Source organism: Cnephaeus nilssonii (assembly GCF_951640355.1).
Source record: "Cnephaeus nilssonii genome assembly, chromosome: 5".
Taxonomy (NCBI): domain Eukaryota; kingdom Metazoa; phylum Chordata; class Mammalia; order Chiroptera; family Vespertilionidae; genus Cnephaeus; species Cnephaeus nilssonii.
This window is the reverse complement of record NC_137076.1, coordinates 13,280,650-13,307,648: the sequence shown is the minus strand read 5'-3', so window position 1 is coordinate 13,307,648 and position 26,999 is coordinate 13,280,650. Positions and strand designations below refer to the sequence as shown.

General features: G+C 37.3%; 1 protein-coding gene across 2 annotated transcripts; it reads left to right on the top strand.

Annotated features, from left to right (window-relative positions):
• The first annotated feature begins 5,469 nt into the window (after positions 1-5,469).
• ADAMDEC1 (ADAM like decysin 1) lies at positions 5,470-25,483 on the top strand. 2 transcript variants are annotated; one of them, XM_079772719.1, is made up of 15 exons: positions 5,470-5,588; positions 6,832-6,944; positions 8,260-8,378; positions 9,615-9,688; positions 10,441-10,519; positions 11,994-12,070; positions 13,179-13,365; positions 13,588-13,650; positions 16,673-16,744; positions 17,035-17,204; positions 17,760-17,841; positions 18,434-18,564; positions 19,372-19,549; positions 23,444-23,526; positions 24,862-25,483. In XM_079772719.1, exons 2-15 carry the CDS (start codon positions 6,881-6,883, stop codon positions 24,866-24,868), a joined length of 1,386 nt encoding a protein of 461 aa, XP_079628845.1. In that variant the 5' UTR covers positions 5,470-5,588; positions 6,832-6,880; the 3' UTR covers positions 24,869-25,483. The 2 variants fall into 2 exon arrangements, with proteins under 2 accessions (XP_079628845.1, XP_079628846.1); XM_079772720.1 differs by lacking the exon at positions 6,832-6,944 and having other exon boundaries at positions 5,471-5,588.
• Positions 25,484-26,999: the final 1,516 nt, after the last annotated feature.

Sequence of the window (26,999 nt, the reverse complement as noted above, 5' to 3'; positions counted from 1 at the left end):
AAATCTTGCACATTCCATTTCTTGTTACCTTAGCTATTCTAAATGCCTTCTAATAGTTGATATATGCCTACATTGTTCTCTCTAGCACATTAAGACATCACTAGCCACCCTAACTGGTTTGGCTCAGTGGATAGAGTGTCAGCCTGTGGACTGAAGGGTCCCAGGTTTGCTTTTTGTTTTTTGTTTTTTGTTTTTGTTTTTTAATTTCTTTATTGATTAAGGTATCACATATTTGTCCTCATCCCCCCATTCCCAGCCCACACCCCTCCCCACACATGCCCCCACCCCTCTGTTGTCCTTAACCGCTGGTTAGGCTCATATGCTTGCACACAAGTCCTTTGGTTGATCTCTCCCCTTTACCCCCACCCTCCCCTACCCTCCCTCTGAGGCCCGACAGTCCGATCCATGCCTCCTTGTTTCTGGGTCTGTTCTTGTTTATCAGTCTATGTTGTTCATTATTTCCCCTAGATGAGTGAGATCATGTGCTATTAGAAATACACTTATAAGAACCGAAAATGAGACAAGCAATAATGGTTATGCTGACAGGCAAATGAATCAGTCTGTAGTGAGTTTCTTTCTGGGCCAACAGTTCTTTTGAGACCCAATTTCAATGTCGCACAGTTCTTTATGTGTACATGTCAGCCATGACATTTCAGTTCTGGATGGTGGACAAATGGTGGTAATGCTGGTCTGGGTCCCAGGTTTGATTCTGGTCAAGGGCATGTATCTTGGTTGCAGGCACATCCCCAGTAGGAGGTGTGCAGGAGGCAGCTGATTGATGTCTCTCTCTCTCATCAATGTTTCTAACTCTCCCTCTCCCTTCCTCTCTGTAAAAAATCAATAAAAAAATTATATATATATATATATATTTTTATTTTTTTTAAAGACATCACTAGTGCAGGACTGCACTGATATAAGTTAGTCTATCATAGCTGGAAGTATTCTATGGTTGATAACCAAAATATCCCCCTCTTACCCACTCTACATTCTCTTTTTCTTTTTAAAAAAATATATTTTATTGAGTTTTTTTACAGACAGGAAGGGAGAGGGATAGAGAGTTAGAGACATTGACAAGAGAGAAACATCAATCAGCCGCCTCCTGCACACTCCCTACTGGGTATGTGCCCACAACCAAGGTTACATGCCCTTGATTGGAATCGAACCTGGGACCCTTGAGTCCGCAGGCTGACACTCTATCCACTGAGCCAAACCCTTTACGGCTATATTCTCTTTTTCCTTATGCCTTGTCCCACGTACTGTTCAGTGTGATTTCCTTCACAATTCTAGTATTTAATCGCACATCCAAAAACCCTTATATGAAGCCTAGAAAATAACAACATAAACAATTCTAAATATTTGTTGAATAAATTGGCACACCCTCTTGAACCTTCTCTCACCCCTTTCGCTGAAATACTTAGAGACCTTTATTCACCTGCAAACAAAATTTATCTTTCACCTTCAGTCTTTTCAACATCTATACCACCTATCACAAGTGAAATCTCACTCTCCATACAATGACTGTTACGTTGCACCCATTTTAAGGGTATTTCTTAGGATTTACTGTAATTTTGTCCATGTTGCCATTCAATTTTCATTTCCAGTTAGATAATAAACATCTGCCATGAGTCATCAAGTATTCTTTATTAGGAAACAGAATGTTAAGTTGCAAGTTTTATGGGAACAAAATTCTCTGTGGTCAGGATGTTTGTCATGATTTCTTAGTTTCATGATCATAAATTAAGTTCTATGTTTATTTAGTCCTTGGATATTGTATTTATAGGGGTCCATATATATATTTCATTCCTCAATCCCTCCAGATGCATCAAGTAAATAATCTTTTTAATGTTATTTCCACAGTTGTAATTTTTAAGTTGATATTCAACTATCAAATAAACAGTACCAGTATTACAGGGGGAAAAATGTAGTTTACAAACTCGTTTCATGGTACAAATGTTCAATGAACATTTTTGAACATCAATTATCTTCAAGGTGCTGTGCTCCTGAAGGGTAAACCAGAAGCTATACCTCCTGCCTTTAAGGGGTATAACTAGAGTGCAACTCCTATCAACTGACCAAGTACCTTGGAATTGATTCCAGATTTCTCTATCTCCATCAGTTGCCACCCAATCAACTATAAAGTTGAGCAATTTTATGAGCTAAATATTTATCATATGTGTACCTTCTTCAGTAAGGCCTTTAGCATTTTTCTCTCTATAACTTGGCTCCTGCACATCTCAAAAGCTTTATGTCAGACACCTATTACTTTTTATGTTATATTCAAGTTATGGAAAATACATTCCAGTTCCACAAGGATACCCAAGGCTTTGCTTATATAGTTTTCTCTCTCCTATTTCTTTTCCAGCCAATATTACCTGACTCTTTCTACTCACCAAATGTATGCTTCTAAATTCTACCTGAATACAATGTACAAACCTTAGTCATAATGTTTGCCAAATGTATAAACTATACCTGTTTGTAGATTTATCTCCATTATACTTTATTGCAGGAATATCTCAATAGTAAGGTTAGTATCAAGGTCATCTTGTTATTATTTTAAAATTAATGTATTACTCAATAATAACTCAATATTAATGTAATACTAACTCTAATTTAAAATAATCTCAATAAATATTTAACTTATCTTGCAATACTTGTTGTATGTTTAATTTCCATTTAATAGACTAAAAGCAGAATTTTTGACAGTAGCAGTGGCTGCCCAAGATAGTAAAATAACTCCCAAGTGGAGTTTTAGTTGTCACCCTAAAACTGTATTCCCAGCTAAACTACCCTTAAAGAATAGACTGAGATAAAAATACTCTCTGAATTGTTTTAAAAATCATAGAAGTCTTCCTTCTAGAAAACTTTAATAAATGATTTATCAAAGAATTTATTTCACGAAGAAACATTTTTTCTAAAGGACCTGTATGCAAAGAAGGTGGTACACATGTGAGTAATTTCAAATAGGTCATCTGAATAAAGCACAAAACTATTGATATTGACTAACTTGCAGGTGAAACTCATAATAGAAGTAAAATATTTGACAACAATACATAAGGTAGCAAGAGGTAGGATGCTGATGTGTTACACCATTCCAGGGTAGGGTCTTGTATTATTTGATAGTAGAGAGGTTAACTGAGATTACATTTTGTTAATATTTAATGATAACTATCATAGAATATATGTAGAATGTTGATCTTCTGGACCAGCAAATGCAATATAAAATAATATAGAAAACTTAACTGACTCAAAAAAACCATAGACATAGAGAGGTAACCGCAAAACTTGTAATTAGATGTTAACCAACTTCCAAATGTATCTGTAAAAATAAGCTCAGTAGTTAAAGATAGATTTTAGGTTGGGAAAAACTCTATAAATGGAAATTTAATTTGATGCTAATTCTCCAGGAAGTACAGGGTCAGTGCATACCAAGAACCTCAAATTGATTTATTCTTTTAAACTAAATAATACCACTTCTGGTAACTTATCCAAAAGAAATAATTATAAATTCAATCAAAGAAATATACACATACAAACACACATGTAACATACACACAAAGTAATATTCTAAAGTCATTAAAATAAAGTCTTAATATACAACATTCTGTCATAATGCTATGCAAAAAAATATAGGTTCCCCAAACCCTTTATACAATAAGCACTAAAATCTAAAAATATTAATTTTCTTTTGTTTTTCTCCTTTTATTAGTATACTAGATGCCCAGTGCACAAATTTGTGCATGGGTGGAATCCCTTGACCTGGCCAGTGATTGGGGCTGATGGAGGGGCCGGCTGGCCAGGAGGAGGGGCCATGGAGGGCTGGCCAGGCAGGGGGGGTAGAGGGGAGATGCCAGTCAGCTGGAGTAGGGGAGGGGTGTGGGAGGTTGGCTGGCCGGAAGGAGGGGCTGCAGGAGGTTGGCCAGGGGAGGTTGGCTGTGGGAGCGCACTGCCCACCAAGGGCCAGCTTCTGCATTGAGCGTCTGCCCCCTGGTGGTCAGTGCACATCATAGAGACTGGTTGACTAGTCATTGCGGTCATTCCAGTCATTCGGTCGTAATAGTCGCTTAGGCTTTTATATATATAGACTAGAGGCCCAGTGCACGAAATTCATGCACTTGGCGGGGGGAGGGCCCTTCAGGCCAGCCTGTGCCCTCTCGCAGTCCAGGAGCCCTCGGGAGATGTCCAACTGCCGCAGAGGCAGGAGAGGCTCCCACCAACATTGCTGTGCTCACCAGCCATGAGCCCAGCTTCTGGCTGAGCCGGAGTGCACTGACCACCAGGGGGCAGCTCCTGCATTAAGCTTCTGCCCCTTGGTGATCAGTGTGTGTCATAGGACAGGTCATTCCGCTGTCGGGCTGAAACCGGCTCTCTGACATCCCCGAGGGGTCCCAGATTGCGAGAGGACACAGGACAGGCCGAGGAACACCACTGGTGCACGATCGATGCCTGGGAGGGATGTGGGAGGTTGGCCAGCCAGGGAGGGATCATGGGAGAGTTTTCAACTTTTTTTCCTTAGTATACTCTTGATATTTATGACCATGAAAAAAATCAGAAAATATTGTTATTTTCTGCAGTAGAACACATACTGCACTTCAAACATATTTCATATGTAGTATAATTTGTTTGATGCTAACAGTGTCAAGAGAATTACATTTCTTTACAATTTTATGTGCATATGTGCATGCATGTGTATATTTTACCTTACATGAATTTTTTTAATCCTCACCCAAGGATATGTTTTTATTGATTTTCAAAGAAAGATGGGGAGAGAGAGAGAGTAAGAGAGAGGAACAATGATGTGAGAAAGAAAATTTAATTGGTTTCCTCCCACATGTGCCCCAACCGGGGATCAAACCCATAACCTAGATATGTGCCCTGATAGGGAATCGAACTTGCAACCTTTTGGTGCAAGCGACAATGTGCCTACCAACTGACCCACCCCAGCCAGGGCATCTTACCTTACATGAATTTATAAAAAACTTGAGGTAGGTATTGTTATCATCATCATCATCCCATTTTCACAGAAAAGGAGACTGAGGGACAGAGAGATTACAGTATGCTAGCTTATAACTTTGCCAGGTACTTGTTTTATTGATTTTGTGTTTTCTGTGCCAGTTTCACAAAATACTTAGAAACTACTGAGCTGCTTTCTAAATTTGTAGATCAATTTCTGTGAGGTTCTAGAAGAACAAGGGTGATGGTTCAGTTAGTTTAACAAGTATGTGAATATGGACATGGGCATAAAAGTCTCAGCTGGTACTTTTCCACTGTTCTAGAGGCACTGGGACCAGCAGCTGTCTGTAAGTGATTTTTAACAGACTATAACCACAGACATAAACACATCTCATCAATGAGGAACATTCTCATGATCTGGATACTGCAGTTTCTTGGCAATTTCTCAATGCCATTAGTAAACGTATCCCAATCTCATAAGTAAAGTTTGAGATTTATTTTTCAATTTGTAATAACAAGGGGAGGATAAATAGCCGGGGAGACCACATCTTCATGCTGTGTGGGACTTCTGTTAGCTGCAGTCGCCAACATGTCTTTGGTCCTGCTCTCTGTCCTCTGGCTCATTGTACAAACTGAAGGTAAGTGCTGATATATTGACATTTTATGCAAAAGTCAAATTATTTAATGCATTTTTAAAGTACCCTTAAGAAAGTGGCATGCTCATATGACCCAAACATCACTACCATTTGTATTTTAGTATATTTACTCAATTTACATAAATTGTGCTCATCGTCAAGGTGTTGTGATTGGCATAATAATTTAATTAGGATGTCTCTGAAATTTTATCTTGTTCAACGGTCCTACAAGTTCTATATTTTGTTTTGTAATAACAGCAGATAATTAACTTCCAGACCAGAATTCAAGGATTTTCTAGCCATCATCCATGTTATCTTAAATAACATTAATATTTCTACCCTGTAAAAAGACAATCATTTACCTAAATACACAATTTATTCAAGTGCTGCACTAGGGTTGATGACAAGGAAGACTCTTAAGTAAAAATTAGAGTTGTTAGACATAATTACATTAGTAAGCAAAATTAAAAAATTAATTGACCAACTGACCAATTAGTATTAGAGTTGGGACTAGATATTATTAAAATTCACTCTAATTTCAATTTCAGAACTCTTTTCCTAATAGGGTTCATATTCTCTTTTGATAAAGACTTTTAGTAATATATTTATACATGCTCTTTTCTTCATGTGTAGTGAATTCTTCTTAGGATAGCATCACAGCAGAACTTTGAGGGTTGATTAGAAGAGATTTTATGATTTACTGCTTCCCTTCAGGTTGTCCACATAGGCCAGGTATAGAATTGCCTAAAGTCACACTGACTGTCAACATTGAGTGAGAATTTATATCTAACCATTGACACTTATCTGTGAAAATGGAAACATTTGAAAACAAAACCGAGTTTATATGGATAATTGAATGAGTAAAGAAAAAAATATGGATAAAGGTGTGCCTGCCACCTGGTATTACATAATTTTATAAAGTTTATGCTCTGTGGTTTTTATACCAACCTCTACTTTAGGAAAATAAACTGATAGAAATTGAAGTGACTTTTACAAAATTACTTACAAGGTCATTTAGCTAGGATTCAAGACCAAATTTTGGCTCCAATCTCAGTTACTTTCTTACTATATAGAAAATTCTCTACATAATGCAATTCCAAGTAAATCTAGAACATTTAGTCTACATAAAATTTTTCTTCTGGCTCTCTGATGCTTTAAAATTGTTCTAACCGAGAATAATAAAAACATTTGTTAATGTAAAAAAAATAACTCAGACCTGTAAAGAATTTTTGTGAATTTATTTGAGCCAAACTGTCGACATATGCCGGGAAGCAAAACCTCAATGAACTGAGATAATGCTCCGGAGAATGGAGGGTTACATCTGTATTTATACACTGCAATCAAAGGAAAGGGATGTAGGTGAGTTACATGAAATTCATTGGTGATAGATAAGGAGGTGGGATAAAGCAAAGCGGGGAAACTTCTGGGATAGGGTAAAAAGTGAACTAATGGACATGTGCTTCTTTTACATAGATGGATACAGGATACTTTAATGTAATTAACAGTTGACAATTAATTTGATAACAATAACAATGAGGGAATGTCCTGGTGCCATTTATTGTGCCCTGAGGGGTCCGGGGTAAAAAGGAAGTTACAAGTTACCCAGACATCTCACAGATATGTTATCTTAGAGGCAAAAATGCAAATGGGCTCAGTAAAGATCTAAGTTGATCTTTGTCAGGGAAAATATCGACCTAGGACATGACTACCCACTATAACCTGTTTGTAGTTAAATATTTAATTTTCAGACCATCTTTTGTGGTTATTTTAGGTCTTTGAGTTTGCAAGTCTGCCACGCAGGCCTCCCCTGAGCTTGTCAGGTTAGAATGTGGCTCCCTTCGTCCACACATTATTTCCTATGAAATCTAAAGTCTGAGAGCAAATGCTAATGAAAGACCATAATAGTTTATTGTTGCACTGAGAAATAAAATAACTGTTAGTAGAATGAAGAATTATCTGTCTATGAAATATTTTTAAAATATATTTCTTTACTGATTTCAGAGAGGAAGGGAGAGGAAGAGAGAGAGAGAAACATCAATGATGAGAGAGAATCATTGATCGGCTGCCTCCAGCACTTCCCTACTGGGGATTGAGCCCACAACCCAGGCATGTGCCCTTGGCCAGAATCGAACCTGGGACTCTTCAGTCCGCAGGCCAACGCTCAATTCACTGAGCCAAACCAACTAGGGCTCTATGAAATATTTGATTTTTTGGGGGGGAGGGAGTTAGTCAGGGTTTGCACCACAGAGAGCAAAATACATAAAAAGGAATACAGAGACCACTGAGAACATTAAAAGAACAATTCACAACTTTGTAGAGACCAATAGAGGAAGAAGAAACTGGATTACTACAGGAAGAATTCCTGGCTCCCATAAACTGTGTTCTAATCCAAAACCTGCCCTTTCGGGGCATGATGGCCCAGAGTTTACACACATTGGGAGATGTCCAAAGCATTGTTCTATCATCATTATGTCTTTCCAGAACCAGGGGTTGGGAAATGGAGAGGAAAAGGAAAAAACGTTGTTTTCCAAGTTCAGTAGAAGGAAGAACTTGTTTTTAACGTTTATTTTCTCAATGAGAATACGGTCGCCCATGCCATTTTAACAAACCAATCAAGCAAAACCAAAACAAAATCCTTCAGTATTTTATATCACTATTATCTCTCTTTCCTTAGCAACAGCCATAAGGAAAATACCTGAATTTGAAGGCTATGAAGTAGTTCGTCCTAAAAAACTGCACATTTTACACAAAAGAGAGATACAAAACAACCACACAGAGACACATGGTAAAGAGGTAAGTAATGTAAATAACTGTGGGTTTTACAATCATCTGAAGAGACGAAAAGAGCCTTTTAACTAATAGAAGTGATGCCATAGTCAACATCTCATGGTTTAATCTTAATCCAGGAGAGAACATGGAATTTCTTAGAATGCTTTTACAATTAAGCACCAGAAAGGGAGTTAACTGCCTTACTTGATCAGAAAGAATAAAGCTACTTAGGCATTTCTTCATGGGGGGAAGGTAGAGAAAAAAAGGAGCCCAGGAAAGGCAGCCATTTTTGACAATATTCCTTGCCAAGCTCCTCAAACCCTTTCTCCTCCCCTCCTCCCCTTCCCAAATGAATTGCCTTTCCCTTGGCTATGTTGTCTATAATGGAGAACTGAACATTATCTTATTAATAAGATTTTAAAAATATATTAAGGATATTAACTTTTTGACTATTACATTATTGCAAATATTCCCATCAGTTTATAGTTTTTACTTTATATAACTACTAGAGGCTGGGTGCATGGATTCGTGCACTGGTGGGGTCCCTCTGCCTGGCCTGCACCCTCTTGCAATCTGGGACACCTCAGGGGATGTTGTAGAGCCGGTTTCGGCCCAATCTCCATAGGCCAGGGCACCCCATGGGTGCAGGGATGGACCTCTAGTATGCATATAAGATCTTTGATTAATCTCTTCCTGCCCTCCCTCTTTCCCTCTGAGATTCATTAGTCTGTTCCATGTTTCCATGCCTGTGGTTTCTGCTCCTGCATTGAGCATCTGCCCCCTGGTGGTCAGTGCATATCATAGCTACAGGATGGTCAGCCAGTTGCTTAGGCTTTTATATATATATATATATATATATATATAGATTAGCAGGTTTGGTTTGGAGTTGATTTTCTTTAGCGTATTTGGTTTTATTTTATCGTAATAAAATATGTGCCTTATTATTAACCCATTAGTGATCCATTAGTGACTTTCTACTGTACAAAGGACAAATGATTAGTTCCTATCTCACATTAATCTGTAGTTTAAACTACAGATTAGTTTAATATGTAAGTATCATTACTGTGTTATTGTACTTTTTTGAAATCCATCTAAATACACAATTTATATTTACTTTTACATATTATAAAGGCATGAGAGATATGCTTTTGTCTTAAATGCACTTGCAATTACTCTTCTATATGATATATATTATTATATTATGTTTAATTTAGCTAGACTCAGAAATATAAATTGATATTATATAATTATATTTTTAAGGAAAAATATGAACCTGAACTTCAGTATCAGATTATATTAAATGGAGAAGTCATTCTCTACCTACAAAAAACCAAGTAAGTTAATTTTCTATAAGTTTAATCAGTGATTTGTATTAAGAGAATATGGAAAAATAAATCTCGAGACCTTGTTTAGTGTAATTTTAGGTAAAGGACATCAAGTACATTGAGTTTTAGATGCATTTGCACTAATGTTATCTCAGATATGTTGATGCTTTCCTAGGAAATTACATGCAAATTGTAAAACAAAGAGAGCTGCTCATATAAATGACATTCTTCCCTGATTCTTCTTAGAATTTGCAGAAATTCTTTTCTACCCAGGTAAACTTAAACCTTTGATAAGACTTTCCATTACTTTTATAAGAATGTATGCCCCATGTTCATTCAGGGCACACAGCCTTCAGATAGATCCCAGGGATGGGCCTCCCCGAGTTCTATAGCAGTCAGTAAAATTCTCTCAGAATGCAATGGTCCTTTATGCATATTTGTGACCCAGCACCCTTCAGGAACCCTGTGAAGGATCTGTCCTTTGTGCAAAGAATCCCCAAATAACTCATTTTGAGCATAAATAATCTGCAGTTAAAAGGCAGCCAAGGCCATTTCTTCCCTCAGATTTAACAGGTATAGCTAACGCTTTGATTTGCATCAGCAGCAGAGTTCCAATGTTGGAAAAAGATCAGTGGGTCAGAATGTCAACACCTTCTCAGTGTAGACACTATTATTGCTTTAGTGCCAGAGATCATGTCAGGAATATTAATTAGCCTTTATTACCACAGTGAGTGTATTAGGCAACTTTCTGCTCTCTACAGGCATCTCCTGGGGCCAGACTACACTGAAACTTACTACTCACCCAGAGGAGAGGAAATCACCACAAGCCCTCAGAACATGGTAGGTTTTGAATGTTTTCTGGGACTCTTTCTGGATCTGCCACTTATGCTGTAAGATTTGTAAGTCCAAGAACAACTTAAAAATGTTTGAAGAACTTGAAAGCAAGTTGCTTATCTATCCAATGAGTCAACAGATTTAAGAAACATAGTCATCATTTTTAAAAGGTAGGAGTATTAGGAGGCTTCCAACTGCTGCATTTTTTGAAGCAATCAAAAGTCTACTTTTTTCCTAAACTCCCTTATCAGTAGGTTAAAAATAGTCTCCCCTGTAGGTTTTAAAATGTCCTGAAACTATTTACTATTTTCTGATGACACATGCATTTATCCTGAGGTCAACAATGGAATATACATTATTTCATTAATATATTGTATATCTGATTAAACCACCACCCTACAAATAATGCCAAGGCCTAGATGTCAGACATAAAGAATCAAGGCCGAAGAAAGAACAGAAAAAGATTACAAAAAGGTTTAATCATGGAGTATTACCAAGTTAAGTGACTTTCTCAGAGCCACCCCCAAAGCATCTCAAATGTGTGTATCTCTAAAAAATACCACAGATAAGACTTCTGCCACAAAATGTCTCTTTCTCTCCTACTCACATGAAAACTCTCATCTCATGGACATCTAACTGGATTTTTGCTAACACTGACCTCCAAGGAAAGTATCTGATGATAAATTAATTCATATTCAAGTGCAGTGTCTGATACTTTCATGTGGTACAAGTCTTCTATGAGAAAGTGTTTATGATAACAAGGTTTCTTCAAAAGGAAAGGAAAACACCCATGGAATGTCAACCCCGAGAAAAGTCAGTTTATTTTTAATAGGAGGTTATTCATTGACTTTCTTAGATTACTCTACACAAGTCCCCTATTTTGCTTAGATGGATCTTCAACCATATCTAAATCTCTAGTTTTAAAGAAGTTCTCAGGGATTTTGATGATAGTAAAGAAAATTGCACTAATACACCAATTAATATGGTAAGGGAGATCAATTATTATGAGGGCTCAGGAGTGGTAGTGTGGTGTTTTAATCTAGAAAAACATGTACCCCATTTTATTGATATGGTATGTGCAGTGTCTTAGGAACTCAGCAAAGGGAGCCAAATTCTCACAAGTTGTCCCTCAACTCTGAGCGTTCTCTGGGAGTTCTGTAGACCCCAGGCCAGCTGGCTACTTCTCGGATGCAGCGTCCACTTTCAGCAGGAGCCCACTCAGGTTCAACCTTCCTGGACTTTCCTGTAGTGCCAATTAGCATCAGAAAGACAGCCCAGTCATTCAATAGGGCTAGTTTCCAGGGTTGGTGGTGGAGCAGTTCATGAAACCTCTGAGGTTCCCACTGTGTTTATTTCTTGGAATTGGTCTGGCCACAGTCACTACTCAAAGACCTTTCCTACATATTCAAGATAACAGCTTCCACCACAATTGTGTTATATTTATTCTTATAGTTAATTTTTTTCTTTTTTTCAACCGTAGGAACACTGCTACTATACAGGACACATCCTGAATGAAAAGAATTCTGTTGCCAGCATTAGTACTTGTAATGGGTTGAGGTGAGAACTACCCCCCCAAATATTAAACATCAACCATCATTGTATTACACAGATAAATGTCTTCCTGGATATCATGTCTTATGCTATATTAGTTAAATGTTTCCATCGAAAGTATGCTGAGTGTATCATCCTTGCAATCATTTTATAATCTGCTGATCTAGTAAAAGTTAGTCCTAGCAATATTTAAACCAGATGCTATACTATGGACCTTGATGAGATCTGGATCCATTTTTACATTGACCAACCCTACTCCCTGAAGACATTCTGTTTCATTTTGTTAGAGTCTACTTTGCAATTGTCATGATGAAACACACTTTAAAAAAAATTGTGAATGTGTGTGTGGTATTTATCCTTATTTAAAAGGTAATTCTTATCAATTAGGAAAATTTTGGAAAGTAAGAAAAACCAAATAAGAAAGTAACCACCATGAAATGTTACCTCTGTGTGATCACTATTATTAACATTTTGTCCCGTTTGCAGCTTTTTGTGCATATAGACAGATATACCTCTTATGTGGCTGAAATATGAAATAAAATGCACATAATTGTTCTTCTCACATAGCTCATACCACAACATCAAAGCCTTTTTCCTTATTATAAGATACTTTCATAAATGAAACCTTAAATGGTTATGTAAGCGTTGTAATATTCCATCATATGGATTCAACTTTCTATTTCTGAAAGAATTTTATTACTATAAAGTGGAATTCTTTAAACTACTAGTTCCAAACTGTTCCTCTGGCTAATCAGTTCATCATTCTTTCTCTTCACTGGGGTTCTTGGTATCTATATACTCCTTTAGTTTATTCTCCACTATTTATCTAAGACCTGTCAAGAAATACGTGCTAAATGTATGGACAAATTTTACGTTCATATAGCTTCATCTTAGTAATTATTGTTCACAGTTCTCTGAGTAAATAAAACAGGCTCTATTTTAGTATTGAAAAATACTGATTATCTCTTAAATTAGCAAAAAAAAAAAAAAAAAAAGCCAACGAATCAGTACTGTGTGTGTGAGCTTGGGATGGAGGGAGAGGTGTTAATCTATTCTGGTCAGTATGTGTGACTGTGGCAGAGAATTCTCAAACATGAGTCTCTGTGTTTCACAGGGGATTCTTCACACATCGTGATCAAAGATATATGATCAAGCCTCTGAAAAGCACAGACCAAGAAGAACATGCTGTCCTGACATATAACCAGGAGGAGCCAGACCCGGCTAACCACACCTGTGGGGTAAAAAATGTTGGCAGAAAACAAGGCCACATTCGGACCGCTAGGTCACTCAATAGTTCAGAGGTAAATGTAGCTTTCCTATGTCATCATTTCTTTCAGTAGGCTCGGCAATGATGTGTAATAGACTGTTGTGCTCAGCAATGACTGGTACAGGGAAAACCTATAATTTATTTACTTATTAATCAATTTAATTATCCTCTGAAGAAAAAATAAACCTCTTTATAAGCTTTCCAAACTTTTAGGATAAAGATAATTGTTAACAATGTTCTTTTACTCTTTGTAAAGGAAGAATACTTTCTTCGGGCTGAGAAATACATTGATCTCTTTTTGGTGCTGGATCATGCCTTTGTGAGTATGAAATATGTATGCTTCTTGTCAAGTTAAACCAACTTTTAAGTTTTCTTATCAGCAAACACAAACAGTACTATTCTTGCTGAAAATGCAGAACTTGTCCTCCTAATTGTCTTATCTGTTCTACCTGTCTTGCCAACAACAGTTTTTGCTCATCCACCCCCTTTAATATTCAAAATAGTCATATATTAGAAATATTCTAAATACCAGAATACCTACAGGAGATCAAGCACAATACTGAAAAAATTGAATAGGTTATTAAAATATTTTTAAATTCTCACTATATTATGTAAATATAAAGTAGATACAAAGTTATATTTTACAAGTTATATTTATATATTCAAAAATACCAGAATCAGTGCTTCTAACTAGTAAGCATTACTTTTTTTAATAATAAATCTTTATTGTTCAGATTATTACAGGTGTTCCTCTTCCCCCCCCCATAGCTCCCCTCCACCTGATTCCCCACCCCACCCCATGCCCTTACCCCCCGCCACTGTCTTCATCCATAGGTGTAAGATTTTTGTCCAATCTCTTCCTGCACCCCTCAGACCCCCTCCCCCCTGAGAATTGTCCATCCCCTCCCTTTCTATGTCCCTGATTCTATTATATTCACCAGTCCATTCTGTTCTTCAGATTTTTTATTCACTTGATTTTTAGATTCACTTGTTGGTAGGTAGGTATTTGATGTCTTTTTGTTGTTCATAATTTTTACCTTTACCTTTTTCTTCTTCTTCCTCTTCTTAAAGAATACCCTTCAGCATTTCATGTAATCCTGGTTTGGTGGTGATAAACTCCTTTAGCTTTTTCTTGTCTGTGAAGCTTTTCGTCTGACCTTCAATTCTGAATGATAGTTTTGCTGGGTAGAGTAATCTTGGTTGTAGGTTCTTGCTGTTCATCACTTTGAATATTTCTTGCCACTTCCTTCTGGCCTGCATAGTTTATGGTGAGAAATCAGATGGCAGTTGTATGGGTACTCCTTTGTAGGTAACTAACTGTTTTCCTCTTGCTGCTTTCAAGATTCTCTCTTTGTCTTTTGCCCTTGGCATTTTAATTATGATGTGTCTTGGTGTGGTCCTCTTTGGATTCCTCTTGTTTGGGGTTCTGTGCACTTCCTGAACTTGTAAGTCTATTTCTTTCACCAGGTGGGGGAAGTTTTCTGTCATTATTTCTTCAAATAGGTTTTCAGTATCTTGCTCTCTCTCTTCTTCTGGCACCCCAAAAATTTGAATGTTGGTACGCTTAAAGCTGTCTCAGAGGCTCCTTACGCTATCCTCACACTTTTGGATTCTTCTTTCTTTCCGCCTCTCTGGTTGGGTGTTTTTTGCTTCCTCATATTCTAGATCTTTGGTTTGACTCTTGGGGTACGGTGATCTACAGTTGAGTTTCTTTATATTTTTTATTTCAGACAGTGTATGCTTAATTTCTGACTGGTCCTTTTCCATTCTTTTGGCATTCTCATTAAGGTCCTTGAAGGTCTCACTAAGTTCCTCAGAGGTCTCTTCAAGTTTCTCAGTGGTTTTTAGAAGAATCTTGAGTAACCTTATAAATGTGGTTCTGAACACTGTGTCGTCCAATAGTTTACTTTCCTCCATCTCTCCTATTCGTGACATGCTTCAGTGTCTCCGCATTTTGGTTGCCTCCCTGTTTTGATGGAGTGGCTTTGTGTGGTCAGTGACCTATAGGGACCGGTAGCTCAACTTCCCCAATCAACCTAGGTGGTCGCTCTTGGTACACCCCTTTGTGGGCTGAGTGCAAAGACTTGGTGTAGTTAAGTCTTGATTGCTGTTGGTACACTGGGAGGAATTGACCTCCAGGCCAATTGACTGTGAGGACCCGCTGTGTCTATAATGGAAGCACTGCTGCGCTGGAGACCCGCATATGGTACAGGACTTGTTTGAGTGGGGCTTTGGTGCTCACTGAGTCCGCCTCCTGAATGTGTCACTTATGGATGTGAGGAGTTGAAATCTGGTGTCTCACACTGACCACTAGGTACCCTGGCTTCTGAATCTCCAATGGGGTGCAGTTCAGCTACTGTCTGAGGCCACCCTGCAGGAGCTACAGCAAGAACTGCCGTCCTCTCCTCCCTGCTTGGAGCTTGGAGGCTTTGGAGCTGTCTGCACCTGGTTGCAAGTTTACTAGCTTAAACTATAATAGAGAAAGCCATTCATATGAAAAAGCCACTGCTAGGAGTTTGGGAGTGTTTGTAGATTATGCGGGGTGGAGTCTCAGGGAGTCACTAGGCTAGGGCGTGGCAAACAGCTATGACTGGCAGTGAGCCGCCTCCAACCGCGTCCCCGTGTCTCGCGCCCCAACGCAGCCAACAATTGTACCTCCACACAGCTCTGCTAGCAAGCCACCCACACTCTCTGACCCAATGGCAGACAGCCCAGACTCTCCCCAGAAACTGGATTTCAGAGAGATTGGGAGCTTATCTCTCTTTGGATTGAAGAAAGCAATGCCCACCGCCAGCTAGGTTCCGCTGCCAGCCTGTATCACGCACTCCCTCCCCTGTACCTCAGTTTTTCAGCGTTTGTGCCCTGCTTGCTCCCCTCTCTTTCGGTCTAGTTGTAGAGCTTCTGCTCAGCCAGCTTTCCAGTGGTTCTGGGTGATAGACGTTCTGTCTTTTAGTTGTAGTTTTGGAAATTGTTGTGGATGGCAGCAGCCCAGATGTTTACCTATGCTGCCATCTTGGATCTCCTCAAAGCATTACTTTATAATCAAATTTTAATAATATTGAATTGGCTTAAAATATTTAAATCATTAATTTGTTTTATTCAATGTAAAAATGAAACTAAAATTTTACATCAATGCCTAATTTTTATCTTACCAATAAAATCTTACATTTGAAACACAATTTGTTGAAACACAGAGTCTTATGTAAGGTAGATATGGAATAAATGGACATTTGTTTACATTAAAATGTGTAATTTTTCTTAAAATGTGTACTTCTATATTTCACCAACTTTCTCACTATAGTTTGAGATTTTAATTATACTTTGTATTTTGTATTTTGCAGTATAACATGTATAAGGGAAATCTAACTTCCATAAGAAGCTTTGTGTTTGATGTGATGAACCTACTCAATGTGGTAAGATATTTGTCCTGTAAACATGTGACCCACATTGGGGCCTGAGGCTTCCCTATGGTTTCACCAAGTAAGGAGTTGGGAGGGTCACAATGGTTTAAGGTCAGAAGTTTTGAGAAATTTATCAGCTAAGGATAAATATCAAGGTAAAATCATATATATTGTAGCAAAGGCAACTCTGAGAATTTTATTTTCAAAATGAGTTACATGTATCCATCACTTGTGGTCAGCAAAGGATCTAAAACATTAAAGAAATCTCAAAATTTTTATGAAGAAAAATGCTCTTTCCACAGATTTATAACACCATAGATGTTCAAGTGGCCTTGGTAGGTATGGAAATTTGGTCTGATGGTGATAAGATAAAGGTGGCACCTAACTCAGGCGTCACCTTTGACAACTTTCTGAATTGGCATCGTTCTAACTTGGGGAAAATGAAGACCCATGACCATATTCAGCTACTCAGGTGAGCATACACTGGCCAGGGCCAGGCATAGGTAGGCAGAGCAAATAATTATCCCAAAGGTTTCTTGGCAGAGTTTACTATTCAGATACATAACCCCAACCACTTATCAGAGAGCTTGAAGTTCTATTCTTAACAATTCACTTGTGAAATTATTAGACCTGTGTCAGATCACTAAAATCGATTCTTGGATGTTGGACAAGCATTATAATTCTATGTAATAAGTTCTTGGATAAACTAAAGAACTTATATACTTATATGCATAGCCCATGGACACAGGCAATAGGGTAGTGAAGACCTGGGGCGGGGGGGGGGGTGGGGGAAGGGGGCGGAACTAGGAGGAGATGGGTAAAGGGGGGAGGGAATGGGAGGTATCTGTAATACTATCAACAATAAAAAATGTATGTTAAAAATAATTCTATGGAATAGTATAAGCTTTTCTGGACCCTAGTAAATATAAAAAGGGTAGTGTAACAATGGAAATCTAAAACATAGCTGGCAACAGCTAAGGGTTCTAAAGACTCAGATTGTGACTGTGTACCTGTAACTTTCATACAGTGGAATTGGCTTCAACAATCGACGTGTAGGGCTGGCAGCCTCGAATTCCTTGTGTTCCCCAAGTTCGGTTGCTGTTATTGAGGTTTGTAAAGTTGGTACAATGGGCATTTGCTGACTCAGCAAATAAAGGTAGAAATAAAACTGATAGACCTTGGTCCTTAGATGACAGAACAGAATATTTCCTTACATTGACTCTCCCAGAAGGCTTAACTCTTCAGTTGGTATTAGGAAGTAAGAGCAGGAAGGTTAGGAGAGAAAGGGAATCCAGGTGTTCTCTGGCCTGAAAGTATTGATGGCCAGAGAGGTCAGACAAAGTGCATGTTGGTGGGATGTGGTCAAGCACTACCAATGTCAATAGTTTTTGGAGGCCTCTGGATACATAGAATGGTATCTTTTAGTACTTCCTATGAAGAATGTATTAATATAACCATGGTTTACTGAGAAATGATCATTAGTTCAGCAAATGTCTATTAAGAACTGACTCAGTGGTTGATTCACAGGAACCAACCATTTCAAATGTTTACTCACATTTTACAATAACCAATGACAGGAAAAGGAATTTAATGACTAATTATTTTTTTATTTGTCAAACTATCATTTTATTACTGAACATTAAATCAATTAATAACTAACTGGAACAACAAAGAAATAACAGATGTTTGCATGTTTTCAAGGCTAAGAGAAAGAATAACGTGGCTCTTGTCGGAGTGATGTCACATGAGTTGGGTCATGCCCTTGGTATGCCTGATGCTCCATATAACACTAAGTGTCCATCTGGGAGTTGTGTGATGAGTCAATATCTAAGGTGAGACCTTGTCACCCTAAAGGAAAAAATACATATGTTTCTTAAATCCTAAAAAATTCAGATGGGCGTATAATTGGATGGGCGTATTTTTGTTTTTATTTTTTTGTTTTTTGTTGTTTTTTGTTTTTTTGTGTGTTTTTTTTTACAAAGGGCTGTGTATCCCATTAATTCACCCTGAAGCCTCTTGATGCACAAGTTTTACTAGTTGTTAGGGCTCATTATTTAAGATTTTTCAAATATACCAAGATAGAGCATAAGTATGGTGACTATGTGATATTGACTTTAAATAATATATTTTCAAAAATATGTATCTAATTAAGATGATTAGAATTATCTCCATCACCAATCAGTCAATCATATTTTTCTGTTATTAATTACCTTCTGGTACCAGATGCTTGCAAGGACTTGGAATAAAAAAAAAATAATAATAAAACTAATTCCTGAACATAGAACATGGAAGTCTGCAATTACTTCCTTTCACTAGGTTATTGTTATCACTTACTTCTCAGCACTCAGTGGCTAAATAAGCCAAAGATAACAAATGGTGAAGCTCCTGCCAATTAGTACAGTACTGAATCCAGGCTGGAATTTAAATTACTCTAGCACTATAACTGAGTGTCTAGAAAAACAGTTTTCCAACCAGCATAGTAGCATGCACTGTCACCTTCCACATGTAACATAGGGCAGGCCTAGACAGATACTAAATTTGGAATTTCCATTGAGCTGGTAATAGTTTCAGACAAGTCAGGTTCTCATGTTCATGTATCACAGTTTATCATGGCATCCCTAATTGTTTTCTGCTTACAGTTCAAAATTCCCAAAGGATTTCAGTCCATCCTGCCGCTCACATTTTGAAAGATACATTTTATCTCATAAACCAAAGTGCCTGCTGCAAGCACCAATTCCTAAAAATATAATAACAAAACCAGTGTGTGGGAACCAGCTTCTGGAAGTAGGGGAAGAATGCGATTGTGGCTCTCCTAAGGTATGGAAATGTCCACGGTTTCAAAAACGTACCCTAGAGTGATTGTGACATACCTGTTTCCTTCCCTTTTCTTTTTCTAAAAAAAAAGTAAAAATGGGGTTTTATGGAAATTTTTTTCTGAAGACAAGCTTGGAATCATAGTAAAAAGAAGATTTGCACTAACTTTAGGCATCTTTTGAAAAGCATTTCAAAAGCCAGGATACGGTTATGACATGATTATATGAAGTTCAATGTAAAGAGGGAACTCATTAACTATAATATGTCACTTAGGAGCTTTCCTAAATGTATTAGTCAGAAATCCTGTGCCACGTAATCACAATTGATCATCTGTTGACCAATCACAATTCCTCCCCATGGAGAGAGTTGGCTTTCTCTCATCCAGCCAATATGTAAACCAGGAAGTGAATAAAATGGAGAAAAAGAAAAAAGAACAAACTTATAAAAATGGATTATTAACATTGACTATCTAAGATAATTGCTCTAAGTCTGCTAATGTCTGTAAAATCTGATCCCTTGGAGGCATCAGTGTATTCTGGAGAATTTTTGATAGAATGTTTGCTAGCACCCCATGTGAGGTTTGCAAAAGAGAGCATTCTGGTGGTGTTTTTTGGTTGTTGTTTTGGGTTTTTTCTTTTTTCTTTTTAGCAATCTTTTACTTTTAAGACTAAAAAAATGAGTTAATATTTGAAGAGATTTTCTATGTGTCAGTCTACATAATGCTTTCGTATATACTAGTACATCACCTCCTTTATTACTCACAACAAACCTATTAATCACAGCAAACCTACTAAATAGGTTTTGCTTTGACCCCAAATTAGAGAAGAAGCAGTGAGGCTCAGAGAAGCTGAGTAACTAGTTCCAAGGATACAAATCTAATAATCATCCCATTGCAATGCAAGATTTATCCATTACTTTAAGGGGTTTTATTAAAAAGGGGAAGGCGCAAACTCTCTCTGTGCTTCAGCATATTTAGCCATAAATGTTAAGCTGTTGAATTATATTAGGAGATTACATAGTTTAACTTAATCATTTATAACAAATATTCCAAATATTTTATTTTATTTTTTTTAATATGCTAGATAATGATATTTATTTATTTATTTATTTTTCTTTCCAATTTTTTTATTAAGGTATTATATGTGTACATATCTTACCATTGCCCCCCCCCACCCCACTCCCATATATGCCCTCACCCCCCAGAGTTTTGCGTCCATTGGTTATGCTTATATGCATGCATACAAGTCCTTTGATTGATCTCTTATCTCCCCCACCTCTCCCTAACCTTCCCCCTGTAATTTGACAGTCTGTTTGATGCTTTACTGTCTCTGTATCTATCTTTTTGTTCAATTTTATAATGTTCTTTATTATCCATAAATGAGTGAGATCATGTGGTATTTTTCTTTCATTGACTGACTTATTTCACTTAACATAATGTTCTCCAATTCCATCCAGGTTGCTGCAAATGATGAGAATTCCTTCTTTTTTATGGCAGCATAGTATTCCATTGTGTAGATGTACCACAGTTTTCTGATCCAGTCATCTGCCGACGGGCACCTAGGCTGTTTCCAAATCTTAGCTATGGTGAATTGTGCTGCTATGAACATAGGGGTGCATATATCCTTTCTGATTGGTGTTTCTAGTTTCTTCGGATATATTCCCAGGAGTGGGATTACTGGGTCAAATGGGAGTTCCATTTTCAGTTTTTTGAGGAAACTCCATACTGTTCTCCACAGTGGCTGCACCAATCTGCATTCCCACCAGCAGTGCACGAGGGTTCCTTTTTCTCCGCATCCTCGCCAACACTTGTCGTTTGTTGATTTGTTGATGATAGCCATTCTGACAGGTGTGAGATGGTACCGCATTGTTGTTTTGATTTGCATCTCTCGGATAATTAGTGACGTTGAGCATGTTTTCATGTGCCAAATATTTTATTAATTATAATGAGATATGGAGTATTAAAGTGATTGCTTCAACTCCCATATGGTTGCTCAAGTAAGACAACTGAAGTTGTTCGTAACCCTAGGTACTTCTAATTCCAGCAGGCAAATGGCATACATAGTATCTATACTTTACATTGTACCCTTAGTGAATAATCCAGTTTCCCATGATTCAATGGGCCATTTGTTTTTTTATATACATATTTAAGTGTTTTCTAGGTTTTAAAAGTAGTCATTCTGCCCTAACCGGTTTGGCTCAGTGGATAGAGCGTCGGCCTGCAGACCTAAAGGTCCCAGGTTAGATTCCAGTCAAGGGCATGTACCTTGGTTGCAAGCACATCCCCAGTAGGAGGTGTGCAGGAGGCAACTGATCAATGTTTCTCTCTCATCAATGTTTCTAACTCTCTATCCCTCTTCCTTCCTCTCTGTAAAAAATCAATAAGATATATTTAAAAATAAAATAAATAAAAGTAATCATTCTATCTGTCTAAATATCATACCACAAGCATCATGCTATTTTTAGAATTGTAACATACAATTCATTTTAATATCTTTTACAGTAACTCTCTTCATATCTATCATCTCTCTACCGTCTATCCATACAGAATTTGCATTAGCAATTCTTTAATGTTAGTTTTTCCATATAACTCTTGGTATTCTTTTTGTCAGTTTGCCCACAAATACAACTGGGATTCAGATTGAAATGCATTAAATTCACATCTCACTAAAGGCCACTGGCAATTTCACAATATTAAATATTGTCTTAAAAGACAATTTGCCTGGAAAGTTCCTCAGAAAAGTTATATATAAAGTTATCCATGTAATTCTGGCACATTTTGAAGGTTTATTCTGAAGTATTTTCTTTTTTTGTTGTTGTTATTAGTATGTGTAAAGTTTTTTAAATCTTTGGTTCTAATTTATTATGACTTTTTATGTTATTTGATTATTATCTTAAATAGCTATCTTAGTGACTTACCCAATATTTTTAGAGTTGAACCTATGTTTTTTTTCCAGGTCAAGAATTTTATGACATACAAATAGTGAAAATGTGATTTATACTACTCAATTATTACACTTTTATATCTTTTTCTTGTCTCATAACATTTACCACAATTTCCATATAAATATAGACTATAAATAATCCCTGTCTTATTCTTTATTTTATTGGATATATTTGTTATATATCAGATAGATTTTCTTCATCATGATGATACATAATTCTGTTCACAGTTTTTTAATATGTTTAAATAATGCAATAATGGTTACTGAATTTTTACCAACTAATTTTTGCCATCTATCACAATAATAGTTGTTTCTTTCTAAGTTTCTTAATGTGATTAATTATGTTACTCTATTTTGTACAGTTGAGACACCCTTGCATTTTGGCAAAAAAACCCCACAAACTACATAGTTGTAATTGAGAGTTATTATATTAATAAAATGATGCTTAACTAATGTTTTATTCAAGTTTTTTGCATTTATATCCATAAATGAGAATAGTGTGTGTGTGTGTCTGTGTGTTAATTACCAGTTCTCATTATCAGTGTTATGCAATCTTGGTAAAACAAATTGAAGATTTAAAATATTTTTTTCTCTATTTCAGTTTTTATAGCATAGAAATATTCTCTCTTGAAGTTTTAAATTAATTTACATGATATCACCTAGGACACATTTATTTGTGGTGATTCTTGAATAATTAAATTTTTGTCCTTATAAAAGGTAGTTTCTATTACCCTTAATTTTTTAAATTTTTAAAAAAAAAATTTTATTGTTAAAAGTATTACATATGTCCCCTTTTCCTCCCATTGACTCCTACTAGACCGACCCATTACCCCAGGCCTTTACCACTTGTATAGCAGAATAATTTAGTTTAAAAAGTGAAATGTTATTGCCATCCTGTGCCAGAATTCTACAGAGAAAAATGCTGAGCCCACTTTCCATTGTGTGTGCTTTAAAGGAATGCACCAATCCTTCCTGTGAGGCCGCGACCTGCACGTTGAAACCTGCCGCTGACGCTGATTTTGGAGAAGAGACTCTGATGTAAGACCTTTATTTTCTTTCTTTGTTGTCAAATATTTTCTCACTTTTATTTCATATTTAAGAAAGATTGACACTGAGTTCTATAACATATTAAAACACAATTTTTACAGTTAAAAATGACAGCTTCAAGAAGGAAAAATAAGCCATCAAGAAACTGTACTGCACATATTATTTTTGTGTTTTATACAATCCTGTGTGAGCTGGGTGAGGGAACCCAATTACTCTGAATAGGGTGTGTGTGTTTTTTCAGTGAAAAAAAAAATCATCTCTAAATCTAAAAATGGTAATAACAACAACAAAAATCATACGTAGGGGAAAGACTCAGGATAAATTATAGGGAAGAAACTTATTATTCCTACTCCTCTTTCATGAATCTTTTCTGCAGTTGAAACTAGAGGGAGATTATACAAATAATGAACTCAATCTCCACTGACTGACTTTTCAGGAAAGGACTGGCAAGGTAATAGACAAGGAGCATCGCCTCATTATTTACAGAGTGCCGTGTGCCATGGCTTGCTGAAACCCTTTTGTGGGCCACTCTGGAGGGAAGGCTAGAAATCGTGCCATCTTCTAACTCTGTCACAGAGAATGTGTAGGAAACCCTTTCCACGTCCAGCGTGGTCCAGGGTTCCGGTTCAGGGTTCGAGTTCTGGAGAAGGGCCGCACACAAATGAATGGAGACTTGAAGAAATTCAATTTGGCGAAATGGGGGGCCAGGCGGTAGTCCACCTCTAGTGGGAGAACTGACAACTGCTCTGGCCCTGCCATCCCTTTTATTGAGGTTTTGGGGAAAAACATCTTAGGCAAAATAACAGAAACTTACATGTAGCCCTTAGGCAGGAAATAACAGAAACTTACATGGGACAAACAAAGGTGGAGGCTGCTTCAGCTAACAATGTAAACAACTAAAGGGTGAGTGGTTAGAGCAATTAAGGTTGTTGACCAGCCTTCCTGGCTTCCTGTCAACATCTCTCTTTTAGTGAAACTGATTTGTTTCCGGCATCATGGAGCATAGCATCTCAAAAAATATCAACTCGATTCTTTAGGGGCTTGTGGTGATGGGTGGGCATGTCCCATGGCTGGGCCAGATCGACAATTTAGTAACTTGCAACAATAATTGAACTTGAACTCAGGAAACTTAAATCCTTTTCTTAGTTCCACCCAACATGAGCTGTGGGACTTTCAGCCAAGTTTGCACCTGTAAAATGGAGCAAATGATATTGTCTCTCAGTAGGGTTGTTAATGTTATTTAAACTCTATACATGTTCAGTATCCTGATTATATAATATTTTGTAATTTATACTAACCATGGCTTCCAAACTTTTTATCTTTTAGTCAGTGAATGAATTTAAAAAATCTACTTGAGATGCTACTTGCCAGGACAAGAGTCAAGAAATCTAAACATACCAGAATTCTTATGTATGTTCACCTTTGCACTTAGATGTATTTTGCTTTTTTATTTGTCATTATCCTTTCTATATTTTTACCAGTCCAGGTAACAGGGAAATAGAGGTGCTTAAAGAAGTTGCCTGTTTTCTAAGACCTACTTTTTAATGCATTTTTTAGGATCATGAAGCTGTTGTTTAGCTTGGCTCTTTGGAAAATCAAAAGAAATTAGCTCTTGACAAAAACACCTTAAAATGCACCATGGAATTATTCAGAGTCAATCCAGAATTGTAAAAGTACAGGGTACTTGTATTTTAACCCTGCGTTCATTTTATTAGTTTATAACCCATGATAAAAATAACACTGGGAGTTGATGAGTGAAACCTTTGGTTCATGTGTCACTTATTATTACTCTTCTGTCTTCTACTTGCCTTGCTGTTAGAAATGTGGTATTTTTCTATATCTGTCAAGAGTAATTAAATATAAACATTTTTAATTGTACCATGCATAATCCTTTCCCCATCACAGATAATGTTAATTTTGAGAAGTCTGCATTTTTTTACGTTTTAATTCAGCCATCAAGAAATGTTTGTTCATCTATTGACTTAATAAACCATAATGTCAGCGAATAAAAACACAACTTTTTGAAGCTTTCTGTGTGGTAATTTTCTAAAATGAATATTTTCAAACTTTGTTGTGGGTTTCCATTAGGTGTTAAATCCTCATGTAATTAGACAATGTTCCCTCTGGTCATTTGCTAGATGGTCCATCATCTGTGTGTGTGTGTGTGTGTGTGTGAGGATCCTCATCTGAGGATATTTTTCCATTGCTTTTTAGAGAGAGTGGAATGGAGGGAGGAAAGGAGAAAGAGAGAGAGAAACATTGATGTGAGAGAGACACATCAACTGGTTGCCTCCAGCATGAGCACCAAGTAGGGGTAAGGAGCAAACCCACAACCCAGGTACATGCCCTTGACTGGGAATCCAACCTGCACCACGTTGGAGTGCAGGCCGACTGAGCAACATCAGCCAGGTCCCTCCAATCGACTTTCAATGCTCAAAATGAAATGACTTGAGGCCAATCACACAAGAGACTAGACTTCTCTCTGAGGTTTTTCTCTAAATATTTTTAAACGGTTATTTTTAAAAATATTACTGACATTTCCATCGATGCCTGTGCTGGGAGAACGGGGACTTAGACATACTTCTAAAGATTGGACTTTGAAAGGAGCAGCCTTTCAGAAGGCCCTGGCTGCTGTCTGCCCCTCCATTGCCTCGGTGTTATTGGGGGGTTTGGCACTACCAGTGTCACAATTGGAGCTGAGGTCAGAGCCACTGATAGCCGGCTACAGCCCCAGGGCATGCTTATCTCCCCTGTCCACTTTATGGTACAAACTTCCAGCTAATCCCTCCAAGGAATAACATATGTTTCTTTAGGAATATTTCCCTTCTACCTCAAGATTAGGTAGAGGTTTCTTATAGTCCAACTGCCTGAGTGGCAAGGATTATAGCCAGTAGTGTGCTGGAGACAGCTCATACTGGCTGGTTAGTGCCAATTGTTAAATTCTCAGGAATATCATGAGCTGGTTATGAAACACAGCCATTACTGAGAATCAACCTGCAAACATTTATAATTAAACTAGAGGCCCAAATGCACAAAATTCAAGCAAGAGTAGGCCTTCATAGCCACAGCGGCTCCCTTGATCTCTCCCTCATAGTCAGGGTGGCTGTCTTGATCCCACAGCTGTAGCCCTGACTTCATCCATAAGGTCGTCCAGAAGGTCATCCAAAAGACGTCTGGAAGGACGTTCGGTCAATTTGCATATTATGCTTTTATTATTACAGATAGATTATAGTAAAACCTATCTTAGTCAGAATTATCCAGAGAGACAAACTATATATTTCCTTATTTATATGATATATATAAGAGATACATTGATTGACCATGACAAATTAGCTCATGTGGTTATGAATGTAACAGGACAAACAGTGGGTCCATGCTGCCTGTCACTACATGAGTCAATTAAGCAGAGACAGGGTTGAATCATATATGAGCATTTATTCCAATATTGCCAGCAGTATGGGAGA

Excerpts from the sequence above, each read along its gene's own strand:
- ADAMDEC1 (XM_079772719.1), top strand. The coding sequence starts at position 6,881 with ATGCTCCGGAGAATGGAGGGTTACATCTGTATTTATACACTGCAATCA. Across the intron at positions 16,745-17,034 it reads TGATGAACCTACTCAATGTG|ATTTATAACACCATAGATGT; the intron begins GTAAGATATTTG and ends CTCTTTCCACAG. Across the intron at positions 17,205-17,759 it reads GACCATATTCAGCTACTCAG|TGGAATTGGCTTCAACAATC; the intron begins GTGAGCATACAC and ends ACTTTCATACAG.